The 24,434-nt window shown below is 35.3% G+C and overlaps 1 protein-coding gene across 1 annotated transcript in view; it reads right to left on the bottom strand.

Annotated features, from left to right (window-relative positions):
- Window positions 1–24,434, bottom strand: part of KCNT2 (potassium sodium-activated channel subfamily T member 2) — a 141,067-nt gene that overhangs the window by 113,713 nt on the left and 2,920 nt on the right. Inside the window, exons 2-6 of the mRNA XM_019473093.1 lie at window positions 12,371–12,450; window positions 6,568–6,667; window positions 3,538–3,594; window positions 2,611–2,659; window positions 613–672 (exon numbers count right to left, since the gene is read on the bottom strand). Of these exons, the coding sequence (XP_019328638.1) occupies window positions 613–672; window positions 2,611–2,659; window positions 3,538–3,594; window positions 6,568–6,667; window positions 12,371–12,450 (346 nt within the window). The remainder of the gene's footprint in view (window positions 1–612; window positions 673–2,610; window positions 2,660–3,537; window positions 3,595–6,567; window positions 6,668–12,370; window positions 12,451–24,434) is intronic.

Raw genomic sequence — 24,434 nt, forward strand, 5'->3', positions numbered from 1 at the left:
AATATTAGGAAAATAAAACTTTTTAAGGAGAATGCAAATACAAAAATATATTGTATTCACATCAGATGATTTCAAGCATTTTGCAAAGATGTTCCAATAGCATCAGAGAGATGGATAACACAAGTATGTAGGTATCCATAATTAAAAAGAAAAAAAAAAATGTCTTGGCCTAATTTTCTGGCGTGCAGTTTTAGAGGCCTGAAACTTGAGTTATAGATACTGAGCAGCTACAGCTTTGACATCAATGAGAATTGTGTCCGTTGCATTATGGATAGAAATATAAAATGGTGCAGTTGAAAAATCAGTATCCAAAAATCAATGTCACTTTTGAGACTGTGTTTTCAAATTACAATGTGACAGTGGATAATGGAAAAAAATGGAAATTTCATTTCTGACTTCCACGCTCTAGATATTACTGTTTGCTCATAAATTTAGGAAATATAAACAGGGCTGCCTGTGACAATATGCTGTCCTCTACATGTGTGTTTTTCTCAAGTTCCTGCTTGTACATCAGCATGGGCACAAATGCAGGCACATGAATTTTATATTGAAACATTTAACTCAGTTACTTTTTGTGATGAATTATGCCTAAAAGTAACTAACGTTACTTACCTTGTAGCTTAGATAACTCAGCAGCAGAGTTTCAAAGAGACTTATTAAAGCCACAGAAACCTTAAGTGAAGTGATAAAATATGTGTATTAATATTGGCTTCTAAAGAATATATGACGTTAAGCATTACAATGAAAAGTAAAAGATAATAAAAACCAGCTTTTCCATGCATCCTCTGAAACCATCTCAGCTAACAGCATTTAGCATGAAGCTGAAATATCGTTATTTTTCTGACTAAAGCACAGGCTGTGACTTGAGTCTCATTGCTCTTTTCCAAGTATAACACTCCAGAGAGCCTGCAGGGTGGCCTTTCCATGGTTTTTAGAGAGCTCCATACACAGTCTGCCAGATTGTTTCTCAAGTTTCAGTTGTCTGTTCCTAAAAGGTACTGAGATCTTTTCACGAGACAGAGAAGGAGAGAGGAGGAGGAAGCTGTAAATAATGGAAGCTAGTCAGCTCTTTATTTTTCTGTAAAGATGTTATGAATGTGTGGAAAAACAAATACTTTTTTTTTTTCACTGTATATAATTCAGAAAGTTGAAAACAGCAAAAAATGATACAGATTAATCATTATTGATTTTAACATTTAAATGCAACTGAGCTCAACTTGTCAGCCTTCACTTAGATTATATGTAGTTAGTGTATGTACTATGTAATTTAAAAATATTTAAATAGTCAAATATCAAAATAGTAAAAAATTTACTTAAAACTTTATACATATTAAATAACCACAAAACTTATTTAAATCCTTTGCATAGCAAATATTTGTATTTTAATGTATATTGTAGGAATATTCTATCAAGAAGATGTACAAATTCAGCTGGAGCCTGAAGTCAAACAATTCTCAGGATTTCTAATTTTAAACTCATGCTCACTACTACTGAAAACTCAGAAGAGTGCACTATTTGCACTCGCAATATCATTATCTAGAATTAAAAAAGATGCTATGAATTGGAAAATTATTAAAATATGCTATCAAAATATAATATCAGTTTCTTCAAATAAGTATTACTGTTTTATATAAACTCAGGTTGTATCTCAAATAAAAATAAATCTTTGTAACTATTGTATATATCCTACTGTGAATGCATGTGTATATACACATGCATACACATATGTATAAATTCCTATGTTTATCAAATAAACTTATTAGAATAAGATTGTGACCATAAGCAAATAAAACTTAGTATTTTTTAATTAAATTGAATACAGTAATCTGAATGTCTAGGTCAAAATTTATTCAAACTGTGCATACTTTAAGCAAGGAATTGAAAGGTATTTTCATCAAGGGATTCTTCCCTTAGTAAAATCGTATATTACGTAGAGGTACAAACCATTGTAATGGCATTGCACTAAGCATGGTGCAAGAATATAATGGTATAACCATTCTGGAAGCTTAAGGAATTCTTAGTAGAAAAACACATTTCACAGGGAGAATTCCCACAGCACTGTCCACAAGTAAAAAAAGTGTTCCTACAACAAGCAGGCTCCAGGACACTGAGGATTGAACCACAAACTTCAAAAGATGTCCAAGACCCACAAAGCACTGATGTAGTGCATCTTTTGTGACATACTCCTCTAAACACATAGGCTTCTATATTATGAAGTAACTTTAGCTTTCTAGTGTATTTAACAAGAAAGCCCATGAAGCATGTCAAAAGCTAGTCGTAAGCAATTATAAACTTTAAACTCATCGTTAGAGCAAACAGTGACTACTTGACTCAGCAGAGCTTGATAATTCTGAGAGAAAAGGCTATCTAATTCTACAATATTTTGTTATAAGCTTTAATACTTTATAAATATATTGTAAAGCTGTATCAATTCAAATCAGTTAGCTCAGATCAGCTTATCCCTATGCTTTTGTTGTACTTGGTCATCAAGTAGATCTCTTTGTTAATATCAACTTTTCTAAGTATCCTTTAACATCACTAAAATGCTATAAATCAATATTGTCTACAGTTATTAAATGGAAATAATTAAATTGGCCATTTACATATTACCTGTAATCCCCATAAAGGCAAGCTTCGATTCACCCAAATAATAGGAGACCTGTTCATTATAATAAGAAAATAAATATGAAATTAATCAAAATCTGGTTAGTATTTTGAACAAAATCAAGAGAAAAAAAATTTGTACATGTGAATGGAAATTAGAGCAGCCTTATTTTTTTAAAAAATTCTCAGTAATAAAGATTTTAAATCAGTATTTATCTACTGAGTTTTGACGTTGCTTGTATTTCTAATCCAGAGCCAATCATTGAGTTCCCATGGGAGTAGTCTAACACCCAGTGACACCAAAATCTTTTATTGGCTTCAGTGGCTGCTAGTTCATCCCCTATGATTCCAGAAAGAATAAAACAATTTGAACTTGTGTTTCTAGAGATGCAGAGGAATAATTATTTGTGTAGGAAAAAGAAACTTGACAATTCTTTTGTGTGAACTTTTTGCTGTTTGTGTAATGATATAAATGGTATCGAACTCATAGGGGCTGTCATACCTTGAAAACACCTCATGTCATCTTACTATTTACTAAACCCAATGATAATAGGCACTTGATACAGTACTACTAGAAACTGGCACATTCAATGGCACAATAGTTTACTGTTAGTCATTTACAGCTAGTCATAATTGTTTTTTAAATAAGGGCATCCTTTTTTTTTCAGCAAGGTATAAGCATTGATGGAATTCAGATCTTACAAGAGCATCCACTCCAGCAGTTCACTTATGCAATCAGAGAAAAAATTAAAAAATTAAAGGCAGTTTTGAATATTTGGGAACACAGAAGTAATTGCTTGAGAGTTATGGAAACATCACTATTATACGTTAAAATGTCACCATTCCTGATGGAAATGGATTTGTCTTCCTGTTTCCCTCCCCTTCCCACCATTATGTGGACTTTTGGTTTGCTTTTTTAAACTAGGAACTCACCAATCAATCGTTCCAGGTGTGTAGTTTTGATTGGAACAACTCTGGTTTAATTCCTTACTGATAGTTGTCATCCCATCCATGCAAAGTCCATTTTCGTTAGCAAATGTATATGGGAACACAATCATAAAAACATATGGGAGGAAAGGGATATTAATTACATTATTAAGTGTTCTATAAAATGCATGCAATAGTTTGAAACCCTAGGCAATGGATATAGACATTTTAAAAAGTAAAATAACTTTTAGAAAGTAGTTCTGTATGTGTTCTGTATCTATAGATAAAGGACTATGAAGCATTTCAGGTTACATTTTTTAAAGATTTATTTTCAAACATGTTCCAATTTCAAAACAAAACAACTGAAATTATACTTTCAAAAGCTGAACTAAGTACACAATAAATATTGCAGATCAAGAGATACTAGAAATCCTATCCCATGGATAGGCTAGGATAGAAAGAGCATATATACATATACTTATACATGCCATACTCTCAACAAGAAAGACTGCATCAAACTACACTTTATATCCTCTTGTGAGGATGTGAGGAGGGCTAGAGGTTCATGCAGCAGCAATTCAAGTAAGAAACTGGTGACATCTATGTAAAAAAAATAGCTGTTATGTACACGTGATGTTATCTTGCCTTGAATGATTGGCACAAATGCTCCCTTCAAATGGTCATGTAAAGATGTGGGAATATATATTTGTGTAAATGATGAAAAATAACCTTGTTTATCCTTGGCAAGCAAGGTTAGTGGAAAAGAAAATGATTTGCAGACCACAGATTAGTAATAGCTGTATTTTTATCAACTATCAGTGGGACAGGTGCTAAATGGTATCCATTAATAAGGATGCTTTATGTCTTAAGCTCTTCCCTGTACACCTCTTGTTCCTGAAGGAGTAAATGAAAGATACTAACTTGTGCTAAATTTCTGAAATTTCTGAAAAACAGGAAATAAATCTGCAGGGGGAGTCTGTGATGAAAAGCATTCCTCCCAGAACTGTCACTTTAAAAACAACCAGGTGATAATGTTTTCTGTGGCCATGCTCTCAGCAGACTGAGTAGTTTCTTTTATCAGGCTGTGACACAGTATCTAGAAAGGATTTTTTTTCCTAACACCGTATTTGTAAGAATGCATTATGGCAGGGGGTTAGGTATCAAGCCCTCAGGATCTCTATGGGCAAAACCATTGACATTAATGGGGTACCATTTGGGCACAGGGCTGGTTTGTCTGGCATAGCTTCTAAGACTGGGGTCTCAGTGAGCATGCAGAAGTGACTTATCTGAAACTTCTCAGCCTGACAAATGTTATACAGAGATAGAACAAACTAACTAGTCTCTTAAATGTATCACAACACAATATGAGGGAATAATATATATAGAAGAGAAAAATACACTCTTTGGCTGGTGAATTGTTAAACATTTAGTTTGAAGGAACAAACATGTCAGGAAAGGCCTGGGGAATTAAGCAGTCTGCGAGATGCAGAAAAACCTTTGCGTATGAATAAAAAAGTATTGAAGTATACCTGTGGCAGAAGTACTGATGTTACAATCTGTTCTGCATACCCAGACGTAACCTTGCAGTATAATACGCTCATTTGGGTTCACTGGAGTTCTCATAACAAAACAATATCAGCGGCTTCTTCGTGCCAGAAAGTATCATCAGCTGTAAAATTTCAAGTCCCTGAGTTGCTGTGCTACTATGCCTAAATTTCTAAGAATGGATTTTCTCTTCTCCATCACTGTTAAAGGTTTTGTGAAATCTTTACAGCTTGTTTCCTCCCTACGCATTTCCTTTCCTTGAAGAGACATTCTAAGATACACGTAGAGTCAAAAAATATTTTTTTGCAGTTCTTGCTTTTCCAGGAAGATTTTTTCTGGCCCTTTTTCAGATGTTCTAATGTCTTACAATACATTTTGACAAAAAAAAATTCTCAAATGCATCTTCTGTACTTCCCATTCACACATCCTTTTCTCATGCACTGCTGAGTAAAGCCGATATTCTTTAACTCACTTTGCTTTGGATTTGATTCTTGTAAAATATAGTATTTCTCCTGTGCACTAGTTTTTTTTGTAGTATTGCCCTTATTAGATTTAACTTATTTCCAAACATTAAAATTAGAAGTCATACTTTGTCCTTTGCCTAACATTGTGTGAAGAGTGCTAGTTCTGTCATCCCAAGCTTAGTATTTTCATCCGTGCTTTGTTTCTTTCAGTATTTAAGGCCAACAGAATCAAATCAATTGAAAGCAAGTAAGTTAATAAAATGTGGTGCTTATTAGCATTTAGAATTGAGAAAATTCAATATATCCAGGATACAAATACAACTGAAGTACAGGCTTGAATAAATTATAAATATAATTTCTTCTACAATTGGTGGTTGATTGTATAACACATGAAAAAAAGAAGCGGAGTACCCAATGATCCATCTAGAATACCATACGGACAATTATAGGTGTGCAAAATCACGCATTATGACCATAGATCATCATGAGTATAGAATGTACTTTTGGTCTCCCTCTCTTCTAGGTGTTTAGAGAAAGCAGAGGGCTAGAAAATTATCATCAATGTCATCTGCACAAAAGCTCGGTTTCATGTATTTGTCTGTTTGTTTCTGGGATCTGGGGTTTTAAGTAAAATTATTTAAGTAAAATACTAAAATTATTGTTGCATACACTAGCAACCAGATATTTGCCATTTTATTTTTATAAATATAAACATAAATATGAGACATAGAAATGTTATGTAATAATACAACCAAAAGATATGTTTGCACAACTATATCTGATGCACAGTATCTGAGCAAATAGCCAGGATTATTTTAGCAGTGAAGTGAAAGAAGAATATTGTTATTTTTATTCTTATTTCCATTCACAATGTGAGACTAGCTTTGTAATTCTTTCAAAACATCTGTAAGACGTAAAACCAAATCCCTGTTGACAGAATATCAAACATTTATTCATTAAATGCATTTATTTCTTATAAGTTAAACAATGCTTTGAGAACAGAAATAACAAAAAAACCCCACATTACCATCCAAGTCCTTGTGTAGGATCATCCAGGAGCACACGAATTATGTAGAAGAAACAGCTTAGTAGCTTGAGAGAAAAATTGAATAATCGTATTCTCAGACCTATTTTAAAAAGAAAAAAAACCACAGAAATAAATTCAGGTTCTTTACAGTTTCATCCACTTTTAAGGTAAAACTAAAAGGAACTAGAATAGCCATGCTGCAACAGAGCAAAGGTCGATCTAGCCAGTAACCTGTCCCTGATATGGGCGATTGGCATATCATACAGAAGAACGTAAGAATAACCCTGTCAGATACACATATAATACACCTTTCCAGCTTCCATAAATCTCTGGGTTAAGACTCAGAGATTTCTGTTGTCTGTTTGAATGTAAAGACATACTCAGTCATTTGTCTGAAAGCTATTCTATGCCATTTGTCTTTCCTGATGCTATTCTTTGGGTCTTTTGTAGTTTTAAAAGTCCACTTTCTTGAAAGGAGAACCAGAACTACATATGGTATTTGAGATGCAAGACACAGCGTCATGAAGAAGACATATTTTTTTAACCATTGGCAGAGGATATACAATGGCAAGTATTTAAATATTAATATCTGAAAGTCTTCATGTAGTAGCTTCTCATACAGAATATATTAATACTATCCCAACTTATAAAATACTAAATTGTAGTTCTTTAACGTTGAAGTTGCATAATTATGCATCCAAGAATCAGGACATCTGAAAGTCATGCTGAATGCACAACTGAACTAAATCAACAATTTGTTCTACAGACCATGTGAATATTGAAATGTTCTAACTAAAAAGATATATCACAAATACTATCACAAAATATTACTGTATTTCCCACAAACATAGGTCTACTGCACAAAGACAGGATCCCTTCAAAGGGATCCATATGGACACTTGCTTCTTCACATGGGCAATTTATTTCAGTGCTAATTGGAGCCATTATCTACTACAGTGGAACTTAACTGTATTTTAATCAGATTTTGCAGTCATTAGAGGATTAGAGTTTAAATTCTCAGTCTTGTTTTTAAATTCAATAGTCTTAAAATTTTGCTAGTGTAAATATTTGTATCTAACTCTTGGTTTTAAGTTTTCATTCACTAATTAAGCTAAAACTGTCGGTTGACTAAGGTTAAGTGGGGAGAGGTCACTTTAAGGATTAATTTTTTTCAGTCTTGTGAACCGAGAGTCCAATTCTGCATGGCTGAACCCTTCTGTCCAAAGCAGAGTACCACTGACAGTCTTACACAGACGTGACTTCATCTGCACCTAGTCATAGTAAAGACAGTATCTTTTACTGTTGTGTTGTGTTGCGTTGCAAATATGTTAGCAGGTCTGCTGAACTCAGTATAATTACTTCTGTGGTTTAAGAACTACAGCTTCGTTATGCATACCTAAAGCTGTGTGCATACATTCCCTTTTAAGGAAAGAATCGTGATTATCTTATGGTAATATTACATACTTTTTGACTTTACTCAGTTCTAAGTTCAAAATGAACACCTTACAGATAAAACTGATAAATCACTTTTTATACCTCCTCATTCCCCTCCCATTAAAATGCAATCTACAGCAAACACAGAAAAACAGAAAATAAATTCTTAAATATTCTACCATGCAATTGCTGAAAGAAATCTTAAGTTTTATTACACAACACTGCTTACTACTTTTAACTGTGAAGTTGCAGTTATCACATGAGAACTGGATGGACTTTTACAGCGTCTTGTAATCTGTAAACTAGGGGTTAAAATCCTGTGGTCCCAACCATGAGAAGTCCCACAGCTGTTATTGGCAATTAGGTTTGTGAACATTAACCTAGTGATTCCTGCTGTCCTATCAAGAGTAATTAGCCACAGACTATTTATTCCCCAACATGACTGAAGGGGTTGAAGTAGTAAATAGATTGAGAGGCTGTAGAAGGTAGGTAGGTAGGTAGGTGAGTAAGTAAGTTGTCATGCTATTATTTGTCTAGGAAGAATGCCAGTACTTTTCTTGGACAATGCTATGATCTTTTTTTGCAACTTTTTTGAACTGTTGCTGAAGAAAACATGAATTGTTTGTCTGTACTAACCCTTTTGTGGAAGCCTGCTGGAGTATGAATGGTTGCCATAACAACTAGGCTATTACAAAAAGAACAGATAATGTTAAAAAAAACCCCAAAACCAAAAAAAAACCCCAAACCACCTAACTCCAAACAAACAAAAGCAGCCCACCAGGGTTTCTTTTCCTTACCAGTTTTGTGTTGTCTAACTTTCTTAGATAAGTACAAAAGTCTATTGTTTGTTTCTTCTGTTTTTTAGCTCTGTAAATGTTAATCTTGGTGCGAAACACTTCTTTTCTGCGAAACACTTCTTTTCTGCATTGATAATGGCCTGGTTTCTAATCATCATTTGAAATGATACGTTGGTGTAAATGCCAAAAAAAAAAAAAAAAGGTGCTTTTCTGATTAAAAACTACATCAATACAAGGGACCCATGCTCCTGCTGCTGCCTTAAACTCTTAACTCCCAAATCTCAGTCCTGAAAGATTTAGAACTACTTAAGTATTCAAATATTTAAGTTCCATAGATCTATTCCAGGCTATGCCTAAAAGTGCTTCAGGCTCTGGATATCTCTACAGGAATGGCTGTTTCCCACAGAATATAAGGCAGGGTTTTCACACCAGACATGCTTTCACCTAAGGGTTCTAGTTAGCATAGATACAGAGCGCATATCATGGACTGGGTTATACATAAAGTAAGGCAAGAGGATAGGTCTTGTACCATATGTGATTGGGTCAGTTATTACAATATAAATATGGAAAAATAGACTTCAAGTCTATCCTGTTTCAGGTCACCTCTCCTAGTTCTGTATGCCTCAGCCTTTACAAATAGGATGTGCTGTCAGAGGGGGCATATTTAGTCACCCCTGCTAAAGCTTTAATAATTAATGTAGGAATACCAAATAAGTATTCTCTCTGGTCAAAATCTTCTGTAGCCTCATAGTTGGGGATGTTACCTGTGAGCTGGAAGAAATGCATTTATTTCACTATCATGGAGATCTAGGATTTCAAATACGGGAAGGAGGGGACAGTCACTAGAGAAGGCATTTAAAATAGGTTTTCATTGATTACTCTGTTACAAAGAAAGCATTTCTTATTTCTGTTTGCTGACTATTTTTGTCCTCTATTTTACAAGCTGTCAGTGGATCAACATGGTCTGCTTGACTTAATTTCTTTTTTTCCGTTCACAGCCAGATTGTTCAAGTAGCAGGGTCATTTGCACAGAATATCTTTTGACACCGGTGTCTGAAGCTTGTATTCAGCTACATCAATCATACACTGTTATCCAGTTATGTATTGTTCAATGAGACTGTAATTTCACTGTGTCCATGTAACCATGGTGTTACATCCTTTGTCTTCTTTAAAAGGAGTTACTAACAGTTCAAAATCTGTTTGCTTTGTGAAATAAATATAACTATGTCAAATGTTAATGTTTCCTTCCCAGTTTGAACAAGTATTTGCTATTTTTTGCAGGCATTTTTAAGTACAGAGTGATAAATTGTATTTCCCCAGTAATGACTGTGACTTTCATTTTTATTATAAATTCTTGATGCTTCCCTTACAAGCATTTTGGGAGATTAATCCTCTGATTTAGAGAGCTGATCTAAATCAAAGCGAGAGTGACAGAGATAGCAGCTGAAGATTTTACAATCACCTTCCATTATTCCTTTCTCATAAGTCTCTAACATATTTTTGTTTTTTAGCAAAATCATCTCAGTAGCAGTTGGATTTAGGAGCTGGATCAAAATATACTGTTAATAATTTATATCCTGGTGATGGTTATCTTTTATTCCCTCTCCACTGAATTAAAACTTCACATATTTTTTCCCTTTGAGACTTATTTTAGGCATGATAATGCAGTGTGTGATCTTGCAAGTACAAGCAAGTCATACCAATATGTCATCTTTTCCTCTCTCCTTTTTTTGGTGTTTTGTTTTTTTTTTTTTGGCTGGCTGGCTGACACCTTTGTAAAATGCTTTTCATGCATTGGTTGAACTTGATTAGACGTTTGCTTGCAGAAGATTGAGTGGAAGCTAGGTCGACATTAGACATAGATGAAGGCCTGTTTTATCAGTTTATAGAAATACTTCCAAAACCAGACTAATGAATGAAACAGTTGATACGTCATACTATCGGTCTGTATGTGATTTAGATCAGAATAGTATTCTGTAGAAAATTCATATAAATTCTAGAGTTGACTGCTCTGGTTGACAAAACCACACGATATTACACTCTGATATGTTAAATTCACTTATGAAGTCTTAAGGATTAGCGAAAACTGTTTGGTGAACATGTGTAGTTTGATTTAGTTATACTATCTGAAAATTCGTTGATAATACTGACAATTATTTTCTCAGTGATAGCAATTACATCTTTAGTACACGAAGGAAGGTTTTCAGTGCTCTCACTGAACACTGACTAAGATCTAAAGGACAGTATCTTTATTTATCAACTCCCTGATATTTCTGAGCAACAGAATCCTCCAGTTTCAATGGAGGATTGAAGGAGTACACTCGAATGAGTGGCAGGTACTGTCTCAGCAGCAGGCTTTTGGAGATTGTATTTTAGAGGATTCTCGTGAGTATTTGGACAAGAACCAAGATCTGCATAAGCAGAAGGAGTGTTTGACTGAACTTACTAATTCTGAACACTTTGGTTTAGGGATTTTCTTTTTTTCATTCAGTACAGCAATAATTTTGCTGCATTTCCTGTTTGTTTCTCCTGAAATTTGCCTTGTTTAATGTCTAATTGTTCATTAAGCTTCTTGGTTCATGAGAACCAGTAGCAGTGCTTGGGTAACCTGTGGGACTCTAGTGGGAAATGGCATGCCCATGCCATATGCTGCTCTAAGTACAGTAAGCACCCTCAATCTCCAACTTACTTTCCGTGAACTGGCTGCGTAATTCAACAATAGAAAAAACATGCCTCATCTCTTAGAGTTTTCTTCGGAGTCCTCTCCTGAGGACCTGTCAGGAAAAGAAGTTGCCCATAATGACAGTGTCTCTACTAGCTATCTACAGGAAGAACTCATTACTGTGTTTTCATTTGTTAATCAAAAATACAGCATGCTTCTACAAAATGTACCTCAGCTCTGTATGGCATCACTGTGTAGGAAAATTCATCAGAATCTGGATTTTTCCAGCAATCATCAAGCAAGCCAAGCAGGAAAATTCTTGTGCTACTTGTCTGTAGTATGAACCCATCTCCAGTAGGATGAATTAACAGTTGCTTCCCACTCTCTTGCTTATTTCAAATAAACTTCCACATCATTCCTCGCCTTTGGATGCATACATCACACTTATCCAATCATAATCTAACAGAGATATCCCAGTATAGTAACTTACGACAATTCTCTTAATGTGCTTAGCCAGAAGGGTATGCACTTGGCAAAGGAATGGCCATGAATTCATACTAATTAACTAACTTCTGGTTTAATTTTTGTGCTGATGATTTCCTAGACATAAGGTCATGACTTGTTAGTGAGCATTGCAATGTCAGATCCATGCAAATTAGCCAACTTGATCACGATACAGAAATAAAATCACGTCACTAAGTATTTGATCCTACAAAATAAGTATGTTGTTTTTAAGTTTAAAGAATACTTTCTGAATTTGTTTTGGATATTATGTAAAACTGACTCCTCTACAGGGTAAAATTTTAGCTCAGAAGAAAATTAATGATAACTTTGCTGTTGCCTTCAATGGAATTGGATTCTACTCAAAGTATCACAATTATGCTTAACAGAAATTAATCCAACTGCTTACTTGATCTTTGGTTTTTGATGAAGAAGAGCTTTAGTCTCTCTTTAAATGTATTTTCATTCATATAGAATTCAACTTGCACCCTGAAATATAAAAGGAAGTATTAGAATTGAATATGAAAGATAAAACATGATTTTTTCAAAATAATTTGTTTCCCTAATCATCTGTTCTTTCTATATAACTGGAGGAACATATAGTGAGTGTTCAGCCAAAAGCTCACTTGGATTTGAATTATTAATGTTAAAAGATTAAAAATCAAAACAATAAACCTCGCAACAAACCAAAAAACCTACTTAGTTTATCCCCCTTACATGCAGAATCGGTTTCATACTACTTGGACACGCTACACTGCAAGATCAGGAGCATCTACGGTTTTGGTATTTTCATTGGCAGACTATTCTCCTATCTGCATCTTGGTAAGGAAGATTTCCTTGATGTTCAGGTTAAACCTTCCATCTCAGTTTAACTCTCTTCCTGCAAAATTGACATTTTAATGATTCTTCTTTTTTCTATCTTGTTCGTATCTCTGTGAAGCATTCACATCTCAGTTAAGCGTTCACTTGTTTGTGTTCACCTTTAACTAAATGCTCATGCACCAAACAAACCACCCTCTCGGAACTTCGCTTTTGTCACAATGAAATACTGAGACCAGAAAGCAAAATTATACTGTGATCATACAATATTGTACAGAAAGTAACTCCCCTTCCTGATTATATTAAAGCAACAGTAACATCTTTTTTTCCTCCCTTCCCCCCAAATTTGCCAGGATTTCATGTTTCTGTCCCTCAATTCAGTCCAAGTACAACTCATGCAATAGTTCTACAGACCAGAAGAGAGAAGAAAACTCTTGCAGGGGCTGGCAAGGGGAAAAGAAGGTGTGCATTAGTTGCATAGAAAAACTTAGGCCACTCCAGAGTTGTGGAGCTGTAGGCCGAGTGCAGCATTAGTTCCATATCCACTGAACTCCCTGCTCTACCCAACTGACTGGATCTCCCTCACCAATCCCAGTTCTCCTCCAGCAATGAATCACTTTACCCAGCACAATTTCTGTGCCTTCTTGAGAAGTCAGTTCTCAGTTTGAGAACTGTTCTACTATTGCTAAGGAATAAAGTGATATCACAAAAGTGAGTTACTACCTTACTTCTCACTTTCTCTGTATACCCTCATGTGTTGCAAAATCGCATATATCTTTTCTGTTCATAGGCATACTTGATCTTTATTTGGGCATTTCTTTTCAGCGGTCTTTCATCAAATGACTATATTTCAATTACTTGTTCTTATATGTACTGTCATGTTTTTCAAGCAGGATCCTGACTTTAGTTTTTCCCTTCTTGCAAGTAAAGCCTTTGCTGAAACAATTTTTGTATACTCTAATGTTATCTATAGTCTCTCTCTTTCCCTCAAATACTTGTCTAATACCCTATATTTCTGTACACTTAGGGAATTGGAAGATTACTTAGTTATGGGCCCAGAATGGATGCCATCTCAGGTAATGTGACTTTTTCATGCTTGTGTACTTATTACCAGAAGTTTAGGCATATCACTTTGTAGGACAAGGTCAGCACGTCATAAAAAGAATGCTCTCTATGACTCAGTGAGGTCAGTTAATTTTACATAGTCACTTAGCTTTGGTGTGATTTATCATAGTGTTCCTTGTAGAATGGAGAATTACACTGCTTCCTATTCAGAGGAAGCAAAAACATAACCTTATTTTTAAGAATCTATATTGGAACTAAGCTCTATAACTTAGAGAATTTTGAATTTATTTCTGTGCAATGACATGTTTGACACAGCCACTAACGGAAGTACAATTTAGATAGTTGGTAACATTAAGGCAAATTAAGGAAGCATGTCCAGGGGTTAATTAGTAGGTGAGCAGGTTTGTGGGGGCCTGAGCTCTGCTTCAGTTCTTTTCTGCACATTTCCCAAGGTACTTACTGTCATTAATGCAGTGACAGTTTTAGTGGGAAACATTTCCCTTGATTTGGCAGCTGCCACATGCCAAGTGTATATACTTAATCTTCAAGGCCATATTTCAGTAGGTAAACAAAGTGGCACAAGCTATTGAAGTAAGGGATGTTATTTAAAAGGAGCACAGTATTGGTGATCTTTTTTACACATTTTAAACTAATCTCAGATTTTTCAGTAAGAAGATTACAGTAGTCACTTATCATGAAAGAACAACATGTTAACAGTAACCATGATTTAATGGTAATGAGGAAAGAGGATGTGGGAGCTAATCACCCTCCTATCACTACCATTATGAATTGCTCTGATAGCCTTCTAACAGCTGTCTACTCTTTCCTTAGCAACCTGTGCTCACAGCAGACTGGGATTCCACAGTGCGGCAGTTTCCATGGCAAAATGGATTATGAATGCTGCTAACACCACTTCTGTGGCTCAACTCCTCCTTCTCCTTCCCCTGCCTTTTTTAAACTTAAGTAAACACTATATTGGCTTTCTACGTTTGCAGGAAATACATTATCATGCAGCTATAATCAATGTGCACTTTCACGATACTCTGGCTACCAGACAGAGAATATTTCACTTTATTTCTTAAAGGTTACTATTTATTAAGTAAAGCTAAGAATGAATGGCTGAAGGAGCCACTGGCAGGGATAAGGACAGAAACCTCCAGATACTGTTCCTTCCCAATAGTCTGCTTTTTATTTTCAGGGAGAACACTCATTCTACTTGATCCTTTGTTGTAATCTTTTAATGATTAAAATTCTACCTCAAGTATTTGCTCTTTTCTGTCTTTTTCCCACTATGAAGTGTAACGTAGAAAAGGAGTATTTCGGGAATGTAACACAAATAAATTCTGATCCTCGCTTGCAATATTAAGATCATTTAGTAGTAGTAGTAGTAGTAAAAGGCTTGAACAAGCTTTTTCTGGACTTAATTAAGTACAAGTTAGTAAGGATGTTTCAAGTGAGTGAGTGAAATTCATTGCCACATACTTATATAAAACTTGATTATTCTGTTGCAGGATGAATTCTTGTTGGTATTTGATTCCAAACAAATGGTTCTGATGAAATGGCACACATGCAGTACAGGGTGACAAGTATATGTGTACGCACATCATCTGGCCTATGGAATAGGTTTGATTTTGTTCTATATTTCTAGTGTAAGTAATTTAAAAGTGTAGTTTAAACAATTTGTGCTTCATGTTTTTTATCTTCCTGTAAAAGACAGCTGTAGTTCAGGTGTTTTGTAGTTGTTTCGTAGACCAAAAGGAAATCAGACTGAAGGATTAAAACGCTGTACCTTGAGGATGGTTACTGGGACAGAAATGACGAACATAAGGATTTTGTGTATGCAGTCAGTTAATTGCTTCTGACTTTTTCTGTGTATGTGGTAGGCATTGAAATTCATTCCATGAAAAGCTGCTTTTGGAAGTTAAAGAACAGGTCTTATGCTTTACTGACCCTTGTTTCAGCTTTATTGAAAATGCACAAATATGTGGCTGATATACCTGTGGCAAAAACAACTGAAGTTACATGATTCTCTTGAAAACACAGTGTGGTTTTTTTAACCTTTTTAAAATTAAATACTGTTAATACTGGTCTTCCCTGGTTTAAGCCCAAAGAATAATGATGTCAGTGGAATCTTCCAAACTGCAAGAAGCATCTTGAAGTACCCAAAGTACGAGTATACATTGCACTCTTCTAACTCAGTCAAGATGTAATTTGAGTAGTACATTTTAATGTAATACAAAGTATAGCAGGAAAATACTAATTCATGCCAAGGACACTAATGCAAAGCACTTCTCATGTAAATCACTGGGACCAATCTGTCTGCACTCTGGTTACTTAATTAATTTTGTCTGCATTTTTCCATTGCTATTTACGATGTCATTCTAACTCCATAGCCACGCTTTACTATAGTAACAATATTACTTTGCACCCTCAAATCTACAAATTGGCTTTCTTTTGTATTAGAAAATAGCAGATTTGGCAGAAAGAAACCCTTCAAAAATGAAAGTATGAGTTGGATTTCTCACTACGTGTGTGCTAAGAGCTGTAAATGTTTATGCATACTACTTCTTGACATTGGAATCAAGAAAAGGTGTTAACTGTGCAAATCGAGCCAATCTGAAGAAAACGACATCAATTTATTTAAAAACATCTTTATGGGAAGAGCCTTGTAACATAGACACAATATGCTTTTTACTGGGATTTTCCAATCCAATATATGTGAAATCCCATTAGATTTCAAACCTGAGAGTTTATTATGTAGGGTGTAGATGGGTACTTAAAAATTAAGCATTTGAAGTTGTTACTGTCAGCTTATTTTACTGCAAAAAAAAACAGAGCTTATTTTACTGCAAAAAAAAAGGAAATGGGCATTTTTTTCTTATAGCTTCTAATAAAAAATTAGTCTATTTTAATGATGACTGTCTTGGGTAGCAGCTCTCTTGTTTCTGAAGTTTTGCAAGTTCTGAAATACTCAGAACTCCGATTTGTTTAGGGCTTCACTGAGAAATGGTAATTTGACTTTCCAGGACTATTTGTTCCATCAGAATCAATATAGAATCATAGAATAGTTTGGGTTGGAAGGGACCTCTCAAGGTCATCTAGTCCAACCCCCCTGCCGTGGGCAGGGACATCTTCAACTAGATCAGGTTGCCAACCTGGCCTTTCCAAGGATGGGGCATCCACCACCTCTCTGGGCAACCTGTACCAGTGTTTCACCACCCTCAGCGTAAAAAATTTCTTCCTTCTATCTAGTCTAAATCCCCCCCCTTTAGTTGGAAGCCATCCCCCCTTGTCCTGCCGCAACAGGCCCTACTAAAAAGTCTGCCGCCATCTTTTTTATAAGCCCCTTTAAGTACTGATAGGCTGCAAGAAGGTCTCCCCGAAGCCTTCTCTTCTCTAGGCTGACCAACCCCAACTCTCTCAGCCTGTCTTCACAGGAGAGGTGTTCCATCCCCCTGATCATTTTTGTGACCTTCCTCTGGACCCGCTCCAACAGGTCCATGTCTTGCTTGTTGAATGATACCTCATCATCTTGTGCTGATGGAAACGGCGGTAAGACCAGTACTTTTCTATTACTGGTTCTTAACTTGGGGAAGCCTTCTGTTTCTCCTGGTAGGAAATCGGTCATTAGTTGCATACTTCATGATGAACACTGAACAGATAAAGTTCTGAGTTTTTCATTTCCTCTCCATGCTGAATGATAGCACCCCAAAACAAATGGTAGTAATTGGGGGAGGCAGGGCGCTTGTTTCTTCCCACTTATTGGAAAGATGGAAAAGTTGCTATTTTGCAGCCTGCTTATTTGGTAGGCCGTTCTTGCAGTGTGAGCATGACATGAGAGAGTTGTGGAGATCAGGGCCTCAACATTTTTCTGGGTACTTTAGGACATAGTCTTTAAAAGCTGCGTCCCTACTAAAGCCGTTTGTGATACACTATGCTGATGAAATCTAACATTTGCAATATGGCCCTGCATTTTCTTAAAGATTATTTCTAACAAGTGTAGAATAATTAAAACTGACAGATAGGTCTTTTTCTGATAGGGGATTTTATCTGTTTATTATGAATAAACCAATTAATGTTTTCCAGATTTCTGCAGAACTGTGTTCATGTAATACTTTCTTGTAGATTCTTTATAATATCTAACATTGTGAATGTACATGACAGAACACAGGTTCCACACCTTCTAATAACTGCCTTGTAGTATGCAGTATTACCTATTATCTCCTTATTTTTCCAAACTAAATTCTTGCAGTACTCCTCTAGAATAACCCATGCCGTATAATTGTCTGGTTCAAATTTGAACTGTCATGTAACAAAGACATGTTTGGTCATCTTAATACTTAGTGTATGCTATGACACCTGTACCTGGGTGTTTCTTTTGTTCTTTTCTTTCTATGGGTATATTTATTTAGAAGTTACCTTCTAAATCAGTGAATCTGAGTTAATCTATCTAATGAAGTTTTTCCAGACATACCTACATTCGCTTGATCATGTAATTGGATGTTACCGTAAGTAACGGATTTATAGAGATCGGGTGTTATCCGTGTTACCGTAAAAATTCTCTGTATTAATGGAGATAGAAATAGCATGAACTGAGTTCAGCTTAATCACAAGTTACAGAATAAAGGATCAACAATGCATAAATAACCTTGTAGCTTAGAACTGTATGTGTGCTCAAACCCTTTTCACTGTATCTTTCCAATAAGTGCTGCTTGTTTCGATTGAAACAATTCCAAGACAGCATCAGAAAATAGGCCAAAGCGAATTTTTCAGGTTGCACAAAGTAAAAATTTGCACCTGCAACCACAAGAAAGTATTTTCTATGTAAAACCAAGCTTTTTCTTTACTTAATTGTTCAAAAGCCAATATGCTAAAAAGTCAGCCCTGAATTAAAATTTTTGTTACAATTTAAATAGTATATCTGTATCTATATTTTTATGTATATAAATACAAATATATTTTAAAATCTGATTGTAAGGGAGCTTCATGTTCCTTTTTACAATCAGCTGGCCTCAGTTACATAAAACTATCTTTGTGAAAACTATACAGGTCCATGGCAGCAATGTAATATTACAGCAATAGAGATATGAAATAACAATATTTTTCAAACTTTTCTGTGCAAAATATCTTCATTTTTTCCATTTCTTTGAGGGAAAGATTTTTAAGGGAAGACTGATAGCAAGTGACTGAGACTCAGTCGTGGGTAGTATGCATGCTTTTCAATCAAATAATAATACTTTTCTTTAAAATCCCCCATTGACAATCAGTCTTGTAATTCAAAAAGGAAATTATCATCTCAGGCATGCATCCATGAAAAGCAGTGACAAATTCACCATTCTAGTAATGGTGCAGTAAATAAAAAATGAATGTGCAATCTGTATTCTTTGTCATTGGAAACTTTGTTTTTAAAAACCAGAAAATACTATGATGTTTTACTATGGGGAAAAGAAATCTCAGAGCAATCTCCCTCTCCATTTTAGTGGCCCTGCAAATACCACACACTCGACTTTTTACTGCAAATACACTTTCCTGTTGCAAATCTATTGCCTAAACCTAGAAAGTTAGTAAATCAAGTGTGAATGGAGCATTAAGAAATAGTGCTCTTTTAAGCTAAATCTTGCAAGAAAATCACAGAAGGAAGATACTTGACAAGTTTGGTAAAATTTTTGGTTTTTTTTTCTTTTTTTCCCCAAAGCATACAAGGGGAGGGAAAGCACACATATTTTAAAGTGAATTTATTGCATGTGAAAATAGCTCTTTTTAACCTCTGGGCAAAAATACTTCACTTGTAGGATATATACAGTACAGAGCTACTGCAATGAAAATCCATTATGCAAGGCTTTTTAACTGTGTAAGTCTGAGTATCAGAGAACTCTGAGTAATGGGGGTATGCTTCATGAGTTTGACTCCAGACACTGTTCAGTTGTATGTATTAGTGCCAATTAACCATACCTGAATAGCAGGAATGTTTTTTTTTTAAATAATGTTGGCAACTACTTGTCAAACAAAGACTTGAAACAAACTTGTTGAATATCAGGCATACTGTGATAATACCTTTCCATTGCTATCAGCCTGGATTTAACTCTATATTAGAGTGTTAGGAGCAAAAGACACAGTAACCCATTACAAGCTACCATATCTTTATTTTTTTCTGCTCAAATTTTATTCTCTGTTCACCGGGATAATTTCTCTATTGCTTTCCTGAAATTATTTTTCTGTACCAACTCTTCTCTTTGCCATTCAACAAACATTCAATTTTTGTTTTAAGGGAAAGGTTGCTTTGCCATGAAAGGCAACAAGACAGCTGGTGATCCATGAGTAATCAAACTGCCTTAGGAGGAGGACGACTCCTGTGCCTAACATGCTCTATTCCTCTGTACCACAACTACATGTCCCTATCACCTGTTGATGTTCTAAAACAAAAAGACAAAAAGATGACAGATCCTTTTCCTACCACCACAGCAGTCTATTCATTGAATCTATCCTCTCTGTGATAGGTGAGGTATACGCAGGGTCAAGCAGCTTGCCTGGGTACCCTGCATACATTGTATGAATGAATTAGAAATTACTGTTCTTAGAACAACATGCCTCAAGTTGTTGATTTAAAATTTAACAGTATTTTCTACTACAGTATTTTAATGCTAACCATTGCAAACCTTCAGTTTGAAGCTACTTATTAATGCTTACTAAACTTGTCTGTTGTAACATTGCCAATTAATTGTTACCTTAGTAAGACTCATTCTTTCTCAAAAAACCCCTTAGTTATTTCCCCAAGTAGACACACTTGTGTCTACACTACACAGTCTGCACGGTCAGAGGTAGTTTTAGGAGATGTTTGTAGCCCTCCATCTATTTACCTTCTTGCCCCCAACCTCTTTCTTTGGTCCTCTGAGACCTCTCTCCTGCTACTCCATGCTCAGCTCACAATTTACTCTCCACCATCCCCTCATTCCAACTACTCCTTCTTCCTATTCTTCCATCCAAATTTTAAGACTATTTTCAATCCCTTCTTCAACAGTTCCTCTTCTCTAATTCCTTGCAGAATTCACTCTGTCTTGTCGTCTTCTATGTAGTACAGAATTTCACTATTTCACTTGAAAACATTGAGGAAATGGCACACTGTCCCTCCTGTGGTTTCTTTTCTTTGCTCTAATTCCCTACATGGACCTTTGCTTTCAACACGCTTTTCTTATTTACACTCTCACCGTCTGGAATTGTAACTCAGGACTCTGTTTTTTTCCCTTTCATTTCCTTAGTAACTAGTCCTTTTCTATGCTCCTTTGGAAACTTCCTTTCCTTCTGGTCAAAGTCTCATTCTCTTATTTTTGCTTCTGCTTTTTCTTTTGCAGGAAGAACTCATTCTCTCCCATAGCACCACCACCTCTAACTCTAACCACAGTCAAAACAGAACGTATAGCCTTCCCTCTAGGCCTCCTTCCATGTCACAATTTCACGGTTCTTCGTCACCAAGTGTCATTAATTTAGTGTTTCCTCTGGCAACTTCTCCTTTTTCATTATCCACCTCCTCCTGTCACTTTATCTTTCAGTAATCTAAATAGTAAATCTAAAGGTCATTCCCTTCCTTCTGAATTCCCAGTGTTCAAAATCTTGGCCTGTGCCATGGGTAGCTCTGGACTTTACTACTCTTAAAGTTATCATTTCACGACCTTGAGAAATCTCAGTCTTTTGAGATGTTTAGCTTTCCTCTTCTCTTGAATTATTTCATCAATTTTCAGCCTACTTCCACTATTGCACATTAGGATAGCCCACAAATATCAAGGCTTTAATAAATAAACACTGCAGCACTGCATAAACACCATATGGGCCCTCTTACTGTTGGTGCTATATGGCTCTTAAAAGATACTTCTTCCTCAGGCCCATCAGAAACTTAATGGTGAGCATGTATGAAAATATGCAGCGTATGTTCAAAATAGATGTATGGCAGTGATGGAGTTTTATCACTCCTACTCCAACACTTAACATGTGATGTTATTTCTCTGTTGGTTTTATTTTAACAAGTTTGGATTCAGTTTGCATACTCCCCATTTAACACTTTTCTCTTACAAAGCAAGCAGCCAAACACTATGAGGGACATTGTCATGGAGATTATCCAGATAAAGCTAGAAACAGGTGTTCAAATAAATAGGAGCCTTAAACTGTTCTGGTAGATTTTGTCATCTCTAGAATATTAAATAAATAAAAATCTTAAAGACTCATTGCTCACTTTAGATATGGCAGTTTACAGGTACACACACCTTTCTTACATATAAAAAAAAATACCTGTGAATGAAACATGTCATCTTTGTTTAGGCTTAGGAGCTACTTATTACTTTTTATTTTCTTTCTTTTTTTCTTTTTCTTTTTTGTGTGGGTGTAGTAGTCCAGGGCTTAAAACAGAAAAAAACCACTGTGTGTGCATAGGTCTCATGTTTAATGAGAGAAAGGATGAGCCCAACGTGTCTTGACTTCAAGGAAATGCTGAGCAAACACCCTTCTTAAATTTGGTCCCTTGCAAGTGACTCGAGTTAGCCTCTGATTACCAGAGAAATCCAAATCGCTGTTCACTTAAACTCTACTTCTCATCTGCAAGACAAACGTATCTGACTCTTCTGTTACTGCTCTTCTGTCAGTTATCTTTTCCTTCCTTCTTACTTTTCAAGATGGCATCTTTTCAAAACTAGGAAGCAGAACAAAGCTGAGAGCTGTTCGTACATGGTATCCTCACAGATTAGATCGCTTATCTCAGTTTTATTTTTACTTAAAAAATAAGAAATTAAGATTTAGTTTTCTGAAAATGCAGCAGAAGGGAGAAGAAAAAAAAGAGCAGATGGATAGAACAAAATCCAAAAAAGTAACAAAAAACCTTTGTGGGTGAATCCCAATCTGTCATTTTTTAAGTATCACATGACCAAGTATAAAATATAATTTTAAATACGACTCATTAATATGTTATCTGAAACACAGAGCCAGCTTCCTAGTAGGTCTGATCCAAAGCCAACTTAGATCAATGGAAAGATTCTATTCACTTAGAGTTGAGTAAAATAATCAAATAGCTAAAAAATTCAAACTAGATATTTCCCTATTGCTTTAAGTATTTAATTACCATTTTTCTCCCAAAATGAAAGCAATTTTCTTGCTATTTCAATTATACAATGTATTTTACACAAAACTGGCAGGTCAGTGTGAGATTCAGAAGAGCATATATATTGATTCTTCTCTAATATAATTCCACAGCTTTTTAGTGTTACCATCTTGCTTTATTATTGCTTCTGTTTGCTGGCTTTTCTGCTTTTGTTTTTTTTACTGTATTATGCTAGTTATATTTGGTAATCTTCAATTATAGCCAACAATTTATTCAGTGTTTCCTTGAAAAATGCACAGCATAATTATATCCAGTCAGAAAAACAAATTTTGAAGGGTTTTTTTTTTTCAAAATGAAATTTTGGGATTCCATAAGTTAACCTACTTTTTTACCAAAGACATAGTAAAGTATAGGGAAGTATTAGCTGCACCTACCCAAAAGGAAATAGAAGGTTATGAAAAATTGTCTTAAACTATAGCATTCAGTGTAAACAGATGAATTTACGTGATCTGTGTATGGAGTCCTACTCACTGATTAACATTTCGTAAGGAGAGAAGTTTCAGAAATGGAATGTTCTGAGTTCTAAGATAGAAATGTCAACATGTCATGTCAAAATCACAAGTTCCTGTTTTCCCTCTGAAAATCATTTTGTTCAAGAAAGTAATTATATTTTATACTTACTTTATTGTTCTTTAAGTAGAAAAATCTATTGAATTTTTCCAAGGAAAATGCATTAATCAACCCAAAGAATAGTTTTGTTTTCATTTTGAGTTTTGGTATTGCTTGGGTTTTCTGCCCCAATTAAAACAGAACATCTGAAATTTTGTAAATCTTTGTAGCCTTAAATTTATTTCCTGTACAACTACAGTTACTATGCAAGACATTATCCTGCCTTTTGTATCACATTGACCTGGTGGGATGTGATCTATATTCTTTGTCCTCTGTCTTGGGAATTGTATTTTTGTCATATTTCTCTGTCCGAACTTAGTTGTCATGATTGCTTTCTGAATAACTGTATGGGAATGAGAATATGATTCTTAGTTGTTTAACAGCTTCCCACAGGGTTCAGCAGTAAAAATGGCAAAAATAAGGCCATCTTCACTGAAAATACTGAGAAAAGTTTTATAAGAAGCATCAGATGAATTGGAATAGCCTGCAGTTGTCCTTCAAACGCGGAAGACTTTCTTCCCAAGTGTTAGGCTAAAAATGAGTATGTTTTACACTTAAGATCCTACTTTTTTTTTTTTAATTGGCCACCAAAGAGATATCTCTAAGCAATCTGAATTCTCTGACCCCATTCAGACTGACCTGGTTTTTTTTCTTTTTTCCATCTCCTAAAGCTGCTTCCTTCAAGACAAACAAAATGTCCACATTATAGATATTTGGAGGAGAAATGAAGCCTGAAATCATAGAATCATAGAATCATTGAGGTTGGAAAAGACCTCTAAGATCATCGAGTCCAACCGTCACCCCAACACCACCACGCCCACTAAACCATGTCCCTAAG

The sequence above is a fragment of the Aptenodytes forsteri genome, unplaced genomic scaffold, assembly GCF_000699145.1.
Source record: "Aptenodytes forsteri isolate BGI_AS27 unplaced genomic scaffold, ASM69914v1 Scaffold181, whole genome shotgun sequence".
NCBI classification, from domain to species: Eukaryota; Metazoa; Chordata; class Aves; order Sphenisciformes; family Spheniscidae; genus Aptenodytes; species Aptenodytes forsteri.